General features: G+C 37.4%; 1 protein-coding gene across 4 annotated transcripts in view; it reads right to left on the bottom strand.

The window, feature by feature from the left end:
* The window catches only part of LOC120532965 (fibrillin-2), a 142,372-nt gene that overhangs the window by 56,810 nt on the left and 65,520 nt on the right, over positions 1–20,042 (bottom strand). For all 4 annotated transcript variants that reach the window (XM_039759489.1, XM_039759491.1, XM_039759492.1 and 1 more), the window contains exons 22-34: positions 19,816–19,866; positions 19,573–19,698; positions 19,030–19,254; positions 16,846–16,971; positions 14,939–15,067; positions 14,362–14,487; positions 14,040–14,165; positions 5,791–5,913; positions 4,662–4,787; positions 4,245–4,370; positions 2,203–2,325; positions 1,367–1,489; positions 386–511 (exon numbers count right to left, since the gene is read on the bottom strand). In XM_039759489.1, the coding sequence (XP_039615423.1) occupies positions 386–511; positions 1,367–1,489; positions 2,203–2,325; positions 4,245–4,370; positions 4,662–4,787; positions 5,791–5,913; positions 14,040–14,165; positions 14,362–14,487; positions 14,939–15,067; positions 16,846–16,971; positions 19,030–19,254; positions 19,573–19,698; positions 19,816–19,866 (1,656 nt within the window). The remainder of the gene's footprint in view (positions 1–385; positions 512–1,366; positions 1,490–2,202; positions 2,326–4,244; positions 4,371–4,661; positions 4,788–5,790; positions 5,914–14,039; positions 14,166–14,361; positions 14,488–14,938; positions 15,068–16,845; positions 16,972–19,029; positions 19,255–19,572; positions 19,699–19,815; positions 19,867–20,042) is intronic.

Here is a 20,042-nt window from a genome sequence, read left to right as displayed (position 1 = left end):
TAAGATCAGAAAATATATTAACAAATATATCTCTGTAATTTTTAATTCATAATTCTTAACCCAAGCTACTTTAAAACTGCAACACAAAGCCTAAAAATAAATAAAAATAGAAAATAAATTTTATTTTTGATTTCTAATTAATAAATGCACTTACTGTGTAATACAAATGGAAATGCAGAGTTCACAACGTAGGTTTATCTATACTATTGTATCAGCGTACTACTACTAGTACAGCAAAGATATGTGCTTTTCACAGGTATCACTCTCTTTTAAAACCAGCTAGCAAGAATTTTGATTATTTAGCTAAATTTTTCCAACACAGAGCCATCTACTCACATTTCTTTGAGTATTCTGGATTGTTCAGCCTGAGATGTGGCTTACCTACCTTGGCAAGATCTGCTGTCAGTGGCAGGCGAGAAGCCCATATCACACTCACAACGGTACAGCCCAGGTGTATTCAGACCCCTGCCATTTTCACAGAGGTTACCATTCTCCATACACTCATCCATATCTGTGAAAAAGGAAGGAGATACATCTTCACAGAATCTCTGTGTTGGCAGATACACATAAATACATAACAACTGAAGATTCATAGGAAAGCTATCCTCATAGTGGGCAATTTAATGCTGCATATAATATATTTTTGTGGTGAAATCTTTAAATCACAAGCTTCTAGATGAGGCTGGCAATCACAAAGGAGCAAAATAGTCTCAGATCTCAGCAGAGATATACCTTACTCTTAACAGATGAGCATGTCAAAAACTTTTATTCTCCCAGCTGATTTTCAGCCCATTTACAGTAACTGTTCACTCAAACGACTCTTAGACTGACCTAAGAAACAGAAAAAGATATTAAATATATATAAGATATATTAAAAATATAACAAAACAATAGACCCAGTAAACTCTTCAGAAATGTATAATGTATAAAGAAAAAGGTGCCATACAGGCCTCTAATCTTCTGAAAGCAGAACTCTCATTTTGCAATGTCGCCAAAGTTCTAGTATAAATCAATCACCCTCCCATTACTGATCAATTTATAGCTTAGCAGTCACTTCCTATGACAGAAAACTAAACGGAACTGTCTCTGTGTAAGAGGCTGTAATCAAAAGCTTCATCATTTGCAAAGAAAACAACAATCAGCAAGCAAGTCACCTGAATATGAATGCTAGCCTTCTTAAGCTTGTCCATTTCTGGAGTTCTTGGACACTGAGTGGACAAGAGGAAAGAGGAAGCACAATCTAAAACCATCCCCCCCTCTGAATAATGTAGTTTTATCTAGGTGTCAACCACTCTCAATAACATTAACCGAGTTCCCATTTTAATTGGGGTTGGGATAAAGAAGAATAAGGTACAACAAACCCCACCTGAACAAGTGTATCCATCCCCTGTGAATCCCTCAGAACAGCTGCAATGGTATGATCCTGGTGTGTTCAGACACTGGGCATTGGAGCTACACAGGTGACTCCCATTTGCACATTCATTGAGATCTGTGGTAGAAAAAAATAAAAACAATGCAAGGCTCTTGATGGTAAACAAAACCAAGAAAGTATGCAGAAGAAAAGTGTTTTTGAAGCTACTGTCATACATCTGTATCTATTTACTGAAAAAAAATAACAGATCCGTGCACATTATAACTTCCTATTGAATGCTTTAGAGATAAAGAATCAAGCCATATCACTGATTGTCTGTGGCTCCCATATAAGACCATAGGTATCTTAACAGGACTGGTATTTTCTTCAGAACAAAATATTTAATAGAAAATGTTTATAAAAAAGCAAAAAACGATTTAGCCCATAATGCTTTACATTTATAAAGATAATGTTTTTACCTAAGACTTCAAAAACATAAAGCAGACACAAGGGGAAAAATCAATATAGTACTACAATATTATTTATCATTTTATTCTTACATACATGAAAAAATGCATATCAAATGGCTATGTCTACTGTCACAAAATGTTGTATTTACATTATTTTTAATGCAGTTCAAAACAAAGGCTTCATACAGTTTTAAGGATTTCATTGGGGAATTATAATCAGAGGGTCAACATCACAAAAACTTAATTACGATAAAACAGCTCAGAGGACATTCATTAAATTTTGTACGTAGATTACAGTTAAACCAACATAACATATAGAGTTTATGGAGTTTTAAAAATTCCATTATTGATAGGGATTACAGTTTTTCTTTTAATGCTTACCTGTACACTTGACTCCAGTTCCCACCCAGCCTTCTTGACAACTGCAGCTGAAACTGCCAGGCATGTTAATGCATGAAGCTTGAATGTCACAATTATGAGCTTCAATTCCACACTCATCAATATCTGTTTAAAAAATAAGAAGAGAACAAAAACTTAAATAAAACCTAAGGCAAGAAAAAGGATACAATGTACCATTTTCATAAGGATTTTTTGTCTTTACAAGCCTTAATATGTTTTTCTACAGTTACTTAGGTATGCATATAAAAATCAAAAAACATATTAATTTTTACTGGAAACCTAGGCAGAACCATGTACCTAACTTGAAAAACAACTTTGTTTCAAGCTTGTCTGTACTCTGCTGTTCTTCTAAGAAATGAAATATTCCTTGTGATCACCCACAGGCTAGTTTTGTTCTATCTAAAAATGCTGTGTTTTGCTAATCTAGCACAGCACTATTCAATGCTGCTGTTAGAAGTGGTAGTTCCATTGTTTACACTTGTAGTTTCAGTAGCATTACACAGTAAGTGTGTACATTGGGACCTACAGGGATCCCAAGCAATGTTCATCACAATGATGACAGCAACTGAAATTACCAAGAAACATCTGCTGGAGTGCTCTCCTTTAATGGAATATAAGCGTTTAGAGGTGCAGAGATAGTAGTGACTACTAGAGTACCCTGGCCTCTTATCCCCATTGTTTAGTAGGAAAACCCTTGACCTGAGAAGTAACTTAGGAGAATCACTTAAGTAAACCATAGGTGAGATTGGAAGACAAGAGAAAATTAGACAAACAGAAACAGGAAAGAGGATATGGGAAGCATGAGATTAAAAGCAGACCAGTTCCTCACAAACATAAATTGTAAGAAGAACATGAGAGAATAGAATATGGTATGTGGTTTGCCAGTAATGGAATAAACCTGCAGCAGCAAAGAAACATATATTAGGAAATTGATAATGCAAACATTAGATTCTAAATACTAGAGCGTGACACCACAATCAATATCATCAAAGACAATAAAGCTCAAACTGCTAACCAAACAAAGATTAAAGAAAGCTGAGCTAAAGATTCTGGACAACCACCAATTCACTCCTAAACACAAGACAGTTTTGTATTAATTCAGGATCTTGGATAAGAAGTTTGTAATGCCAATTTTTATATTTTCTCTTGAGATGTCACACAGCTTTAGAAGCCATGACTCCCAACAACAGATCACTGCCTCAAGGCAACAACCCTACAACACAGTGGCACAAAGGTAAAATAAAACTGTGGCATGTCATGATGTGATTTATTTCTATGACACTTAAAATTAACTTAAATCCTCATACTTAAAAACCCTATAATCTGATAGGTAGTATGACGCTTTTATTAACACTTTCCTACTACTGCAGGCTTTTCTTGTCAATTAAAGAAATCCCTTCTTTGCGTAAACCAACCTATGCCCCTTAGAAAATATTTTATGATGGGTGAAGTCTAGTTTCATGGCAGAAACAAAAAATTAAATAATAATTTCAAGTGAAAGTAGTAATGTATCTAATGAAGTTACATGGAGGACAAAAGAGTGATGGGATACACAGACATCAGAACATTAGAACAATTATGCTCAACAAAAGTACAACAGTGCTTATCATGAAGGTAAGTTTTGAAGGTTCCTAAAGTACACATTATACAGTAGCAAGTTCTAAGCCTTGCTGCCCATGCAACCTCCAAAGGCACCTAAGAAAACAACAAAAAAAATTTCTAAAAAAGACAAAATACCGCAAAAAGTTCTAAATGGCCTCTTAATGGCAATTTGAAAGTTTTTAGAAGTATTTAAATTAACTTTCACACAATAGTAACAAATTTAAGTATGATATAGCCCTTAGTCCAGTTCATCAGAATATAATACAATCAGCAAGTACTATATCTCTGTTTGTTAATAAAACAAAGTCTCTACCTTTTAGAAGCAGATACAAGATTGACAATGAAGACGATTGTTACGTGCTCTACATGAAAGTACAATATGTTGTTAGTAAAATAAGACAGGAGTCAAGAATTAACCTTACCTGTACAGCCTGTTGCTCCTTTCTTGACAGAATAGCCCAGCTGGCAATTGCAGGTGAATGAGCCTTTGGTGTTCTCACACTCCCCAAACATGCAAATGTTGGCATGTAAATCACATTCATTAATGTCTACCGTAAAGAAAATTAAAAACAGCCATTTATTATCCCACATCTACCTGTATTTATCTCAAGAGGCAACTAAGCCTAGTAATACACAAGATACCTTCCACCAGTCCTTAGCTCTATGCACACATTGAGTAAGCCATTAAGAAGAGTGAATCTACTTATTAGTTATTTATTATTTCTACATTATATCAGGAATCTTAAAACTCAAAGCAATACTTGGTTGCCAAAACAAAAAAAAGCAACAAACAGTATTACAGTTTTTACTGGAGCTCTCCATGTGATTACTGAACATACCGACACAGGTCTTCATATCCATGGATGCCATAAAACCATCAAAGCAGAGGCAACGATATTCACCAGGAATATTTGTGCACTGTCCTCCATCACAAATATCTATGTTGTCCTCACATTCATCAATGTCTGGAAAGCCAATGACATACACAGTATTATGTTTTTGAAGCTTGTTACTTCTCTGTAGTTAAGCAAGCTCTGGTCTGCTTTTACCAACCAAAACCAAATTTAGAAAGTAAAATACTGATAGATTTTGACTAGACTCGACACTAGAATCTTCCAAAAGAGTTTCCAGTGACTTGACCCTTCCATTTTTTTAATAACTTATTCTGTAACAGATTATCTGACTGTCTAGATCAACAAATTTAGACAAAACCCTTGTTTCCTCGCACCCACTTTATGTTATGACCACAGCATTTTCTGCCCACATCTACTGTATATCCTTCTACTGAGAGTTGTCTTCTATAGATTTATATATTACACATTACTAAAGCTGACAGCTGTTATCTTAAACCACCATCAGAAAAAGACAATAGACTGAGTTACTGTTAAAGGCAAGAAAATGAAATACCAAGAGGTGGTGATCAATTTGTACTTTAGAACAAAGAATTCATGTTATTTGCTACTGCTAGAGTACTGAGGAAGCAGGGATGTTGCAGCTCGTTGTAAATTTTATGTCATCTCTTCTGACTTGTAATATATTAGTGCACTGTATACATGAAAAAGTGTGGAATCTTCTCTATTTGTCCCTTACATGTCATAAGCATCATGTTGGCGGTTCTGGATTTCCATCAAGTCAGCTATTCTGATCTGTAAAGATGATTTTACTTGAAGGGTTATAGGTCATATTCTTTAAATTGCTAGTCAAGTGAACTTTTTGCAGTCATACTCCAAGGTGTTGTGTATGGTTGAGTGAATAACTGCATAACATAAGTAAAACCTAGCAAACATCACTTAAGTTCTAGAAAGACCTTCTTCATTGTTTCACTAAATGTATTTTAGCTCAGTTCCAACAGTTTGTGCCATACTGCACTTGCATTCAAAATAAACCCTTTATCCACACCACTATTACTAAAACATATTTTAGGTTAATTTTATAATTTTTTTTTTTTTCTTTTACTCAGTAGCTTACCTGCACAATTTCTTTTTTCTGGAAGCAGAATGTAACCTTCATTGCAACTGCACTTATAGCTGCCTTCTGAATTGCTACAGTGGGCTTCACATTCTCCATTTCCAATGGAGCACTCATCAATATCTAAAGGTAAAAAATATACACTAGAAACCTTTCCAGACAAATGTGCTGCTCAGGAGAAAGAATTGAGATTATTTAATTATTCTTAATAACATAACATTTTCCAACCTCCTTAATCGTGGATTAGAACATGACCATCTATACTAGAAGGCTCACTAAGATATTCTGCCATTTCTGTGCACCTGAAAATCTGCAAAGTGACCAGGGTCAGAACTTTGAGTCCAAAGTAATTATTAGGCATGCCAGCTCCCCAAATGTCACTAGAGCCACACCACTCCACTACAAGCATTAAACAGCAGCTTTTGGAAAGGTTTAATAGAACCCTAGTCACCCAACTCTCCATTTTAATGGTGTAGCATTAGAAAGACAAGGGCTGACACATCCCTGCTGTGCTGTGGCTTATCATTCTGCCATCCAGGAGTCCACTGGCTCATAACTGCCATGATAATGATCTGGCAGAGCAATGAACGTCTGATATGATGGCTTATTACATTAGCTACAAAAGTATAGAAAATGGCAAGAATGACATTAGTGCCAAGTTAGCAATATGTAGCAGTATAAGCTGTTTTTCCATTACAGGGATGAGCTCAGTAACTGATAGTTGAAGAAATGGCATGCATAACTGGTTTTTTTTTGCACATTTAAGTCATCAGTAGGGATTTCTCTCAGACCTCTATTCACATTATCTCCAAAACATCTTTAAAGAAAAAATACAAAATAACAATATGTTGTGATGTGAGATTTTGCATATAACTTGATAAATATCTTGTATCTCTTTATTTGTAACTTAGGCAAAGCAATGTAATATTAGTGTTATATTATTGATAAAAACAGCAATGGTTTGTTGGTTTAAGAACCCCTCCCACCCAACCAGGACTGAGTCTCTTTAAATTTTACGATAGGATTTGGGGGATGTGCCTTAAACCGGTTTGGCAAGTGTTTCTCTGCTAAAGTCTCTCCCTTCAACCCCCACAAGAAAGGCAGGCTGCTTAACTGCCAAGCTTTAGCTTAATATATGGTTTGGGGGCAGGTGTGAAGATGTTCTATTCCCCCATTGGTCTGAAATATGGCTGTTTGGAACTGGCTTGTATCAGAGGCCTTTAAGTACCATGATGTCCTACTGGCTCTAGCGGTTGGACAGAACATCTATAAATTTACTTGCTTAATCTCACACTCTCTCTCTCTTACTAACATCTGATGAAGGAGCATCCCTCTCTCTTACCAAACTGATCCATGAACTGAAAGAACAACACAATGAAGAGCACAGCTCGGCAGCCATATTGAAATAGGCATGTGGCCGGTTCTGAAGAAAGCTGACCACAAATGATGCCTTAACTAGAGACATTTTAAATAACTACAAGTCTGTGTGCCCCGTTAAACTACAAATCACCATTTATCAGGTTGTATGGTTGCCAATATTCAAATCTACTTTGCATATTCTTATTATTTATGAATAGTATCAATAATATATTGTTTTATTAAGTTAATTAAGTTAATAGTTAAGTTAACTGTTACTTAACTCCTGCTTGCCTTTTACTACACTTAATTGCCTGAGGTTATAGATGTAGGAGGGAAGGTGGAGAGAAGTTATATACTATAATACCTTATAAAAAGTGGTAAGTCTGTGAGATTTGAGGTGTTCTGACAGAGGATATATTTTAATAATACAATAGGGGAAAGTAGAGAAATATATTACTCTACCAAGTCAAAATAACTGCTGTAGTCCAGTAGGATTTTGGGGTAACCATGTTTTGCACTCTGTTTGCAAATACTGTTTTGATGTATGTGTGTGTTTTTATATGTGAATTTTAGGGCACCCAGTGTACAAATGCGGTGGAGTTAAAACATTGTTTGATTGCTGAATGGAATATAACCAACAAGTTTAGAGACTTCATGTGTGTCACGAGGACACCCACATGTTTGTGGTAGTGAGACCCTAATTAAAGTGCTACAGAGTAGTGGGACATGAATGCATCATTCATATGGCACTTATTCGTTTAGGATCTTTGTGTATGTACGTGTATGTTTGCTTACAGGGGCAAAAGGAGGCCAACCTATAACGAAGTTGGTAAATTGTATTAGAGTAGCATTGTAGACTCAGAAATGCCTACATTTATATTAAAGTCAGCCATCTGCCAGTGGAGTGGCAGAGGCAAGCAGGCTAAAGCTAGGAAATGGAAACCTGTAGTGCAGGTAGAGAAAGCAGCAGCTGAGCTGAGCATGCCACAAAATGGAAGGGGGCTGGAAGGATTAAAATCAAGAAAACAGAAATCTGGTATAATGAAGACAGCTGCTGTTATAAGAAGTTTACTATCTTGCATTACTGGTAATAAGGAAGATCGGTATGAGAAAGAAAATAGCAAAGTAACTGAAACTGAGAGATGTGGAATGTTATGTGAAATTTTTGAAAGACATAACAGTTGGTGTGAAAAATGTGACGTGCTAGCATGTAGAAGGAAAGCTGGGGAAAAGAGCAGAGAAAACCACCTGTGGTGAAAGTTAGGGCAGTTGTAACGGGATCTGACTGGAACCCTAAAACATTGGTGGGTGATTTACCTGAGACAGATGAGTGCTCAGAAAAAGAGTGGGAATGTGAGTGTGAGGAAAAGGAGAGGGATGAAAGGAAGAGAAAACAGAAAGAGTGTTACCTTCTATTATTCTCCACTACACTACAATCTCCAGGGGCCTCATGTATAAACAGTGCGTACACAGGGAAATGTTGCGTAAGAACGTTTCCACGTTCAAATCGCGATGTATAAAACCTACACTTGGTGTAAAGCCATGCACTTTTCCACGGTACCTCATACCTTGTCGTACGCAAGTTCTCCACTCGGTTTTGCACACTGGCGGCACCCAGCGTCAAAGCAGTGCTACTGTTCCTGTGTGGTTACCCTTTATTTGGTAGAACCACATTCCTGACGCGGCTTTATAAACACACTGAAACTAACCGCATATTGTTAATTAGTGTAATGCATCTGATTGTAATTAACCTGTAACAATATAATGGCCCAGGGAATAGCCATAGTATTCCAAATACCATAACTGCTTTAGCGTTGTTACTCTAACTGCACCTTTTTTTTCCTTCTTTCAGCTGCTCCTGTTAAGGGTTGCCACAACAGATCATCTTTTTCCATATTACTCTCACTGCACCACTCGGAGTATTTATATCACTGTATTTGAGTCGGGAATCACAGCAGCAGCTGATCGGAAAGAGAATTATTGGTATACAGCATCAAGCCCACTCTGCCTCAGCCATTGCAAAACGTTTCAAAGCCTTTCCTGTTCGGTCCTCGCGGTTCAGAAACAGTTTCATCCCAAGAACTATAAACGCACTCAATCAATTGCTTCTTGTAGAACTGTTTGTACTTATAAGTACAATCACCTCACTGTAAACTTGCACTACAGTTATAATATTGCACAACCTGCGGCACTTTATAAAGCACGTATTTACATATGATGACGATATTTTTAAGATGAAATGCAGCAAAATATGTTGATTATATTATACAGATACAACTTTAACTTCATTTAAATAATATGTATTGTCAATATTTAAACATGTGAGGACACTGTGCCGCAGCGCTAGCAAGTTCACTTTTTGTTCCTGCCTCACGGTGTATATTTGCTAAGGATGGCGCAACACTGGAAGGATAGAATAATTAAACACGTACTATTAAGATATTTCAATGTTCCTTAAAAGTTTTGAAGAATCGTCGTTGTAAGCTTACAGATGGCTTAACGTCTATTACAGAGCTGATTGTGTGGCGATTGGGTATTTGGGGAAAGAAAAGTAAGGACAGGAATTGGAGGATAGTACGTTTGAAAGAGACAGTACTGCTACAGTAATTTCATCGAAGTTCGCGCAAAATCACGCACTGTGTTCCCCTGTTTAATAATGTGCTTTAACTCCTATCATCATGAAAACGATATCACGTATAAACCTCAGTATTTTAATTATTCAGAGAGCTGTAACATCATAAATGTAATGGATTCTGTGTCCTGTCGGAGAAAAAGAAAGAACGGAAGCACGTAGTGATTCACACACATAGAGCACATTGAAGATCAAATACAAAACAAAGCATTTAACGTGCTACTTTAGTTACGATGGGATTTGAGAAACTAGTAAATTAAACAATTTTAAGATTAAGTTTATGTTCTACTTTAATGACAAAATAAACTACGTGATTAAAGTGGATATTTCAAAATTGAAGTTAACATTTTGTTATTTTTTCCTACTCTGTGCCTTTTTTTCTCACTGTACCCTAATAAGCTTCCATATAACACTCAGACGGTGGGCTACGTCTCGCCTTTTCATGGCGATTGATATGTGACAACTTCTTTTTTATGTCGGGAACTGCGCGATTTTCTGAACTTGAGTTTGTTTCTCCCACACGCTATGTCACTCGATCAACTTCCTTTTGTTGATTATACCACTGTATAAACCAACAAATAGTAAGTTTTTCTTTGCCTCCACTTAGTATTTGCTGGAATTCTAATATTTTCCCTCTTGCTTTTGTCATTGCCTTTTCACAGAACGCTGAGCTTAAGGTCTATTTATATTGATTTGCATATTCAAACAGGCATAATTCTGGGAGAAGACGGAGTGGGACAGAAGGCACATGCACATGCGTTAGTTTTCACACTGATCGGGATTTATGGAGTGGAAGAACGCGGAAGTTGGAGTACGCACAGATTCCTGAATCTGGAATTTTCTGTGCATAAGCACATTTTGGCTTTTGTGCTTACGTCATGTTATAGTGCGAATTCTACACACGCCGTTATACATGAGGCCCCAGGTAATTTTGAGGTCTGTCCAGTATTTAAAAAACATGCTAGACCAATAGATATTTCGCCACTGTTAAGAAAGGTAACCAGTGCTGCATTAAATTTGATTTAGGAAAAAGAAATCAGAAGAAGGCAGAGGAGCTGGTGAGTCTGAATGGCAATTGTTGACTGAAGGGCATGAAATGCATAATGGCAAATTGGTACTGAGTGAAGAAAGTATGGAAATAAAACAAGAAAGTGTGGAAATAAAAGAAATTCAAGGGATATCAAGGGCCTTTTGAACCAGAATAAAAAAGCTTTTAAATGCGGTAATCAGCATGGGCTGAAGAGCGTGCAGAAGGAACTCCGAGTCCAGCTCAGGGCGGCAAAGGATGTACAGTAGAAAACTGGAGTAAAAGTTGCAGAATAACAGCATGAAGGAAGTGTGAGATGGGATAAAATCATCACTGGCTGCAGCTCGAAGCAGGGTGCCTCCATTAAGACAGACAGGGAGAAAGCGAACCTGATTAACAACTTTTTTAACAGGTTTGACCAACCTAACCCACTCTCACTCCCACCTCAGAGTACTGCATCCTCCATCCATCCTTCTGCTGAAACCAGTATTGGAGAGAGTTTCCCTCCACCCACAATTACAGGAGCCCAGGTAAGCAGAGAACTGAGGAGACTTTGTCCCAGCAAAGCAGTAGGTCCAGATGGAGTATCGCCACGACTGTTAAAGGCCTGTGTGTTGGAGCTGGGGAGTCCTCTACAGCATCTTCAACCTGAACCTGGAACAGGGGAGAGTCCCGATGCTTTGGAAAACATCTTGCATCACCCCAGTCCCAAAGGTATCACGTCCTGGTGAGCTGAATGACTTCAGGCCTGTCGCCCTAACGTCACATGTGATGAAGACCATGGAGTGACTGCTGCTTCACCAACTGAGGCCACAGGTCTGCCATGCCCTCGACCCTCTGCAGTTCGCATGCCAGGAGAAGGTGGGAGTGGAGGATGCCATCATCTGCATGCTACACCGATCCCTCTCCCACTTGGACAGAGGCAGTGGTGCTGCAAGAATTATGTCTCTGGACTTCTCTAGCGCCTTCAACACCATCCAACCTCTGCTCCTTAGGGACAATAATGTGTTTTTTCCAAAGATGTGATTTTCATATGACTTTGCTTACGCCCCGAGTTTCAGTGATGTAAAAGATATATATGCCAAATTTTAAGAAGATTGGATAATATTTAGGGGTTGCACACATTGATCACTTTTATTACAGTGTACCTAGGAGGTTGGTCTAAACTAAACTAAACTAAACTTCAGTTTCAGGATCCCAGGGGCTCTGCATCAAGCAAGGTGGATGGCAAAGGCAATATATGCACTTAAAATTGTCCTCTTCACTAAACAGTTAAATATACAGTACCTCAACAAGAATTGAAAGGAATGAAACGGGTTGCACATTTTGTCAGCCTCATATATGTTCGCTTTTGGCACGAGGCAACTGTAAGTCGATGGGCTCCAAAGAATGATTTGGATAGGCTACAGCTTCTGAGCACTTACCCAGATGCAGACGTCAAAAAACGTGCTCTCACAGTTGCTAAGAGACACCTTTGGTATCTGTCAGAAACAAATGTAGGATTGGCTTTTTTGGACGAACGTATTACTCAGGCTGAAAAGAAAAATATGACTAAAAATATAGAAACCGAACCTGCAAAGAAAAAGGAAATGAAACGATTAGAGGGTAAAAACCTAGTTTTTGAAGGAAAAGACCTGAACCATTTCGTTACTAATTACAAACTAATTACAAAGATGTTACAAAGACGTTCTTTGAATTGTTTGGGATCCACGACGTGACAGAATACTGCAGTGATTCTCTAAGAAGCCATGTAAACGCTCTTAATGTGGTCAATGATACCGCAGAAAGAGGAATTGCTCTGATAAAAAAGTTTAACGAATTGGTCAGGGACGAACAACAAAAACAATTCTTTTTGAGGGTAGTCAAGCATCACAGAAAAGTCGTCACCAAGCGAACAAAAGAAGTTTGTCGTTCAAAGTTGATTAATATAACACGTTTTGCATACTACCTATTAATCTTAGTGTCTAGTTTTAATATTATTTTAAGTTTGTGATTTCTAGTTTTCAAATTAAAAGTAATTAACATTGAAAAATCGTATTTTTTGCCTACTTTTACAAAACTGATCAAAGTGTGCAACCTCTAAATATTATCCAATCTTCTTGAAATTTAGCATATATATCTTTTATATCACTGAGACTCGGGGCGTAAGCAAAGCCTGCAAAAATTTTACATTTTATTTTTTGCCTTAGAAAATGAAACACCCTAAGGGACAAGCTGACAGAGATGGGAGTAGACTCATACCTGGTGGCATGGATTGTGGACTATCTTACAGACAGACCTCAGTATGTGCGTCTCGGGAACTGCAGGTCTGACATTGTGGTCAGCAGCACAGGAGCGCCGGAGGGGACTGTGGTTTCTCTGGTCCTGTTCAGCCTATATACGTCAGACTTCCAATACAACTCGGAGTCCTGCCACGTGCAAACGTTCGTTGATGACACTGCTATCGTGGGCTGCATCAAGAGTGGGTAGGAGGAGGAGTATAGGAACCTAATCAAGGACTTTGTTAAATGGTCAAACCACCAACAACTGAACACCAGCAAAACCAAGGAGCTGGTGGTGGATTTTAGGAGGCCCAGACCCCTCACGGACCCTGTGATCATCAGAGGTGACTGTGTGCAGAGAGTGCAGACCTATAAATACTTGGGAGTGCAGCAGGATGATAAATTGGACTGGACTGCCAATACTGATGCTCTGTGCAAGAGAGGACAGAGCTGACTATACTTCCTTAGAAGGCTGGCGTCCTTCAACATCTGCAATAAGATGCTGCAGATGTTCTATCAGACGGTTGTGGCGAGCACCCTCTTCTACGCGGTGGTGTGCTGGGGAGGCAGCATAAAGAAGAGGGACACCTCACACCTGGACAAACTGGTGAGGAAGTCAGGCTCTATTGTAGGCACGGGGCTGAACAGTTTGACATCTGTGGTAGAGCAACGGGTGGTGAGCAGGCTCCTGTCAATCATGGAGAATCCACTGCATCCACTGAGCAGTATCATCTCCAGACAGAGGAGCAGCTTCAGCGACAGCTGCTGTCACTGTCCTGCTCCACTTATAGACTGAGGAGATCGTTCCTCCCCCACACTATGCGACTCTTCAATTCCACCCGGGGGGGTAAACGTTAACATTATACAATGTTATTGTCTGTTATACCTGCCTTGCACTCTCCTCCTTGCACTCTCTATTGAGCAAGATTTTGCATTATAAATGGATTTCTTGGGAACATGTAATTCTTACCAACACAGGACTGTCGCTCAGGGGTGACTTGATATCCAGGAGCACATATGCACTGATAAGTGCCCATAATGTTCACACATTTTCCATTCTTGCACAGGCTATCACTTAGATCACACTCATTGATATCTAAAGAGGGGTTCAAAGCAACAAAAAATCTCTGAATTACAATAAAGAATTAAATCTTGTTTATTTACAGTAAGCTCTAGACAACCACAGTCACTTTAGTACAATTAACCTTGCAAGTGGAGTCCAAAAGACTATACTGTATGCATAATATATAATAATTAGATTAAACTGTTGTTTTTGAAATAAATCAACTTACCGATGCAAGCATCCCCTGCAAAAGACAGTTGATATCCAGTAGGACAAAGACATATGTAGCTGCCATCTGTGTTTTTGCAGGTGCCCCCATGGCAAAGAAGATGATTCCTTTCACATTCATTGATGTCTACATGTCAAAAAAGCAAACAAATTATACCCTGACAGACTCTAACAAAGATATTCCACTCCACCTATACACTTGCACTTGATTTATTCAACTTGTACACCATAGTCAGTATAGTACAATTTAGGCGTCAGGAAGATTTCCCTCTTTGTTTTTTCCTTTATCTTGTTGCTTAATTTTACAAATTAGTTGTTCATAGCAAACAGTGGTTTTAGAGATAGCACAGTGATCATTTTTGTTAAAATATATTAAAAAAATCTATTTAGATCAGATATCACTATAAGGTTATTAAATGCATGTATGTTGTAGTTCATTACAGAGGAAAATATACAATGCTCTTTGCTGCATGAACAAAAATGTTCAATTGGGTATTCCTCCTTTCTTTTACTTTTCTTTAACTGATGTGTCATCAATATCTGGGAGGCATTGGGGGCCTGTTATGTTTACCACTTACCAATGCAATTTTTCATCATCATGAATCCACTTTCAAATCCAGGGAAACACTCACAGTCAAAACTTCCTGCAGTGTTTACACAGCTGCCATTCCCACAGAGGTCTGGAGAGATTTGACACTCGTCAATGTCTAAACACATAAGTACAAAAAAACAATTAAGCATAAGCCTTATTCAAAGAACAGTAGTATTCACTACATGTGCTTGATAGGTAGTGTGAACACACACAAGGAAAGAATACAACAGTTCACTTTACTACTCCAGCTCAGCTATGTATCTTTTACCCTGCACTTGGATCAGACAAGCACAAATTACACACTGATTTTCACCCACAATATAATATGTTTAATGATACAATATTCTTGCAATCATGCAACATTACAATTACAAATGTTCATGAAACTCAAAGTGAAAAATAAAACATTACACTCTTGATGTAATCCCTATTTATGATAAAGATTATTAAGATAAATTGAGCCTAAATTTAGCAGTCCAAAATACAGTATAAGAGTATAATTTTTGCTTCCTCCCTGCGTGGAGTTTGCATGTTCTCCCTGTGTCTGCATGGGTTTCCTCCGGGTGCTCTGGTTTCCTCCCACAGTCCAAAGACATGCAGGTGAGTTACATCCTAAATTGTCCCTAGTGTGTGCTTGGTGTGTATGTGTGTGTGTGTGTCCTGCAGTGGGTTGGCACCCAGCCCAGGGTTTGTTTCCTGCTTTGCGGCCCGTGTTGGCTGGGATTGGCTCCAGCAGACCCCCGTGACCCTGTAGTTAAGATATAGCGGGTTGGATAATGGATGTTTTTTGCTAAGGTACTGCTGTACATTTTAAGGATCTTTCAGGTCCATTTATAGTTTGACCCAAATTATATCAAAACACATAGAAAAGACATATCTACAACAGGCAGACTGCTGCAGCTGGCAAAGCTTCATACTCTCCATGTCTACCAGACATTGCTTTTAAAATCAGTTTTTGGCATTAGAAAGTGTGAAAGAGACAGAGAGTGAGTGAAACACACATGATTTTCCTTTTAGCAGTTAAAGGAAGTATAAGGCAGAGACAATGTTATTAAAGTCCAATTCTTAAAAACAGATAAAAAATGGGATTGAGAGAGAGGAGAGACATTAGTATAGCCTTAGTGATACTATTTTTTATTGCTTTATTGATTTATTATAAATAAGCCTTGTTCTTTGAGTAAGCCTAATTATGTTAACTTTAATAAACATACAGTAAGCATTTTAACTTCTTGACATATTCTTTGCATCTGATAAGATTTGGGTACAAACCAAAAATAAACATTTTAGGAACCAACCCATTCTAAAAATGGTCCTGTTTTTCTCCTTCACTATTGCCAAACTGCCAACAGCTGCAATCCCATTTACATTTTCTAAAGTCTTCCTTATACTCGCTTCATGAGACAGGCATTGTAGTTCATTGGTTCATGCTATTGTTGTATTATACCACTTAGTATGTCTGATTCTTAATCTTTGTCATTTATTTCATAGTCATAAGGTTCTACAGTATATCATAAATGTTTATGATATCTATAGATTTCTTTAATCATTATTTTTTCTTTCATAAATTACAACCCTGTTTTCCCCTCCTGTTACATTTGATTAATGCAAGCCTTGTCTTTCTCTAAAAAGAAACTGGAGGCGGCTGACTATGAAGCAAATATTCAAGTTGAATGTTACAAAAAATTATTTTCTGACAATCTCAGAAATTCTTAACCTGTAAGACAAAGAAAGATGACTGCCATGAGGGTGCATCTAGTTTTGAACTAATTAACAAAACAATTATGCATTTGAATGACCTTTTAAATTATTTTGAAATAACTAGCTGGTACCTTTTTCAAATAAAAATTCTGTTCTGCAAAACCAAGTCTGACAGTAATAAAAGTCTGATCATACCTGTGCAGTTTCTTTCCTCTGCATCAATGGCAAATCCACTGTCACAATGACACCTGAAGCTGCCAATAGTGTTGCGACATTTGCCGCGAGTGCAAATACTGGGAAAAGTTTTGCATTCATTAATATCTGTGGAAATAAAGACATGTTCAGCATTTGAGTGTATAAAACTTTTATTTAGTAAGCTGTACATTACAATTTAATCTTAATTAAACATTAACAAGAAAAAGGACTGCAATGATGAGATTTAGAAAACTTTAGACTGAGAGATTTTAAATGGCAAAAGACAAAAATAAAAACCTTTCAAAATGTGTATTAGCAATCAATATAGTATAAAATATCAGATAAGACAACATATTTTTCATTACACAATGTAATCCAATTAAGCAATGTTCCAGATACAACCATTTATAAAATACACTGTAACTCAATATGCATCAAGCATGCCATAATTCGCTACAATTTGCTCACTGCTAACATATTTTGTTTTAAACTTGTCTAAAATGTATGCAGGAGAAAATTCAACCTGTGAATGATCATCAAGGTCCTTTACTGTTGGTGCCATGTTTTGGATATGCTATTAACACAAACCATTTTCTTCAAAAAATTTTCAAACACCTCTTAGAGTCTTAGGTCTATAATAACTTGTAATTCTTTAACAGCAACATTTAGAGTAATACCAAATAAGATAACATTGTTCTATGAAAAATATGTTCGATATGTTTTGCCATACTGCTTTCACAAAGGTTGATTATGATCATCTAGAAAAATGCAAATCCTTCTTCTGTCCTTCTGTAGGAAGGTGAAGTTCTGTACTAAAATTGGAAAAAAATATATAATTACGCTATGTGTATTAGTGTAATTTTAGACACAGTGACTAGCACTCTTAATTGGCTGGTGGTGGATTGTCTTCAAAATATAGTATTGCATTTTCTTTGTTTATTGAGTGTATTTTGTTCTTTACATTAAATTAAAAAATTAACAAAAAGAAAAAGAAAAGAAAAATAATGCTGCAAGAGGGTTTGCAGTATTTTGGGTTTAATGCCGTCTAACAGGTAAGGAAATAATTCATCCCAATATAACCAAATTCCAAAACATTTGACTCAACTAAGTGAGTACCTGGCAAAATTTCTCACAATTAGGATCTTGACCTTGGGACTTTTAAAATAACATCAGTCAAAATACACACGATCAGTGCACAGTTTTAAACTAAAATTACACCGTGCTTTTCAAAAATTTAATGTGTATCTTTGAGTGTATCTTGTCAATGGTTGAAATGAAATAACGATTGAAAGCTCCTGTTTCCAATGTAACTTCACATCATTTGAAGATGAACTTTTTCAACAAGACTGGCAGCAGGCAAAAATACTGTCTTTATCTTTATTATTGCAAAATACTATATGTTCTACTACAAATATTAAATGAAGATATGAAGAACTCAGAGGATATCTTAATTTAATTTCTGCCTTGCATATAATATAAGAAATGGGTTACTGCAAATTGAGATTTGAGATGCAAATGTTTGAAGGATGCAAACACTGTCAATATAGAAATCTTTCAAGGATCCAATGTCAATCATCTTCCATGTTTTAAATACTTTGTAATATCAGAGATTACTAGAATGATTGTCATGCAAAGGTGCACTTGACAGTAGCATTGTACACTTAAAAATATCATCTACACAGAACCCATATTCTGATCAAGTTTTGAACCTCCTAATTCTATCCAATCTGAAAGTAATTAATAGCAAGAGATGCACACAGAACGACATATAAAAAAGAGTTATCAAAGACACTGAATACGTAACTTGACAACCCAGCAGTGGCCATGCACCCCACTGCTTTAGATTTTTGCAGAATTGTTTTTTTAATCCATGCTCTCTTTGCATGCCAACTAAATTTTGGTTCAACTGAATCTAATCTGTTGAATTAATATTTATAATTATATATTGGAATATTCTGAAAAAGATGCATATGTAAGGATTTTCATTTTGCAATCTTTAATTCTCCTAGCTACTTTAAGGTGAAAAGATGATTATCTGTTAACATCATGTTTAACACTTTATATCAGGTTGCTAAAATTAAAATTTGAGCAACAAGTAATTTAAAACTAGGTTTTTATAGCAGCAAAGTAATCAAACTGAACACAAAGATGTTGCTCATTTATACTGTCTCTCAATAGACATACCTTTGTAAAATGGCCTGTCTGTGATTTCTCCTCTGTTGGCAAACCCCAGACCACGTGGGCAAAGGCTGTCAAAGTCACCACTGCCTGGGTTTGGACACTCCTCACAGTACACACCCCAGGCAGCTCCAACTGAGCAGCAGCAGGCATCTCTCCGGAATCTGCCCAACATGGGCTTGGAGCACTCATCCTCATTGTAGGTCAGGTAGCACTGCTCTAGCCGTATGTCTGCATGAAAAAGACAACTGTTAGCTGACAAATGCCACTGATAGCAGTTAATTAAAGGAGAGGCACAAGCCTACTTTATGAAAAATATAAGTAGCTACAGTATATTACTCCCCCGTTTCATTTTGGTCTTTATGTTAGCACTGGGGTAGAATGTTGCTGCTTTTTGGACAACTTTTAATCTGTCACAATAAGATACAGCATTAAGGGTCATTCAAATGTTAGCAAAACAGCTCCAGCAACACCAGAAACTAAAAATCCTATACTATCGTAACCTTGCAGGAAGGTGGGAATGACATCAGATGACAGCACTGTCCTTACCTATACACAGCCTGCCTGTGGCATCTAAGGTGAGACCTTCAAGGCACTGGCATAGGAATGAACCTTTGGTGTTGACACAATGGCCATTTGGGCAAATGCCTGGAAAAACCCGACACTCATTGACATCTGTTAGGGAAAAGACAGACAGCAATCACCCCAAGGCTTTCAATGCCTTACAGAAACAAGAAACATTACCACTCTGTCAAACACAAACAGTCTCATAAATTAAGAATTGTTACGCACCTTCACATGCTACACCTCTGACTCGGGCAAATCCTCTTGGGCATGCGGAATCTGTAAATAAGGTACATTATTAAGCCATACAGCCAAAAGCTTTAGCTGTAAAACTTTCCTATGGTCTTGAAAGTAGTGTAGGAAGAGTGACCCATATGCTTTGGATTTGCATGACTGCATTGTCATTGATGCTGGCCCAGGAAGCTATAATCAGATATAGATGCCATTAGATAGCA

This window comes from Polypterus senegalus, chromosome 7 (genome assembly GCF_016835505.1).
Source record: "Polypterus senegalus isolate Bchr_013 chromosome 7, ASM1683550v1, whole genome shotgun sequence".
NCBI classification, from domain to species: Eukaryota; Metazoa; Chordata; class Cladistia; order Polypteriformes; family Polypteridae; genus Polypterus; species Polypterus senegalus.
Note: the sequence above shows the minus strand (reverse complement) of the source record. Positions and strands in the feature narration are given on the sequence as shown.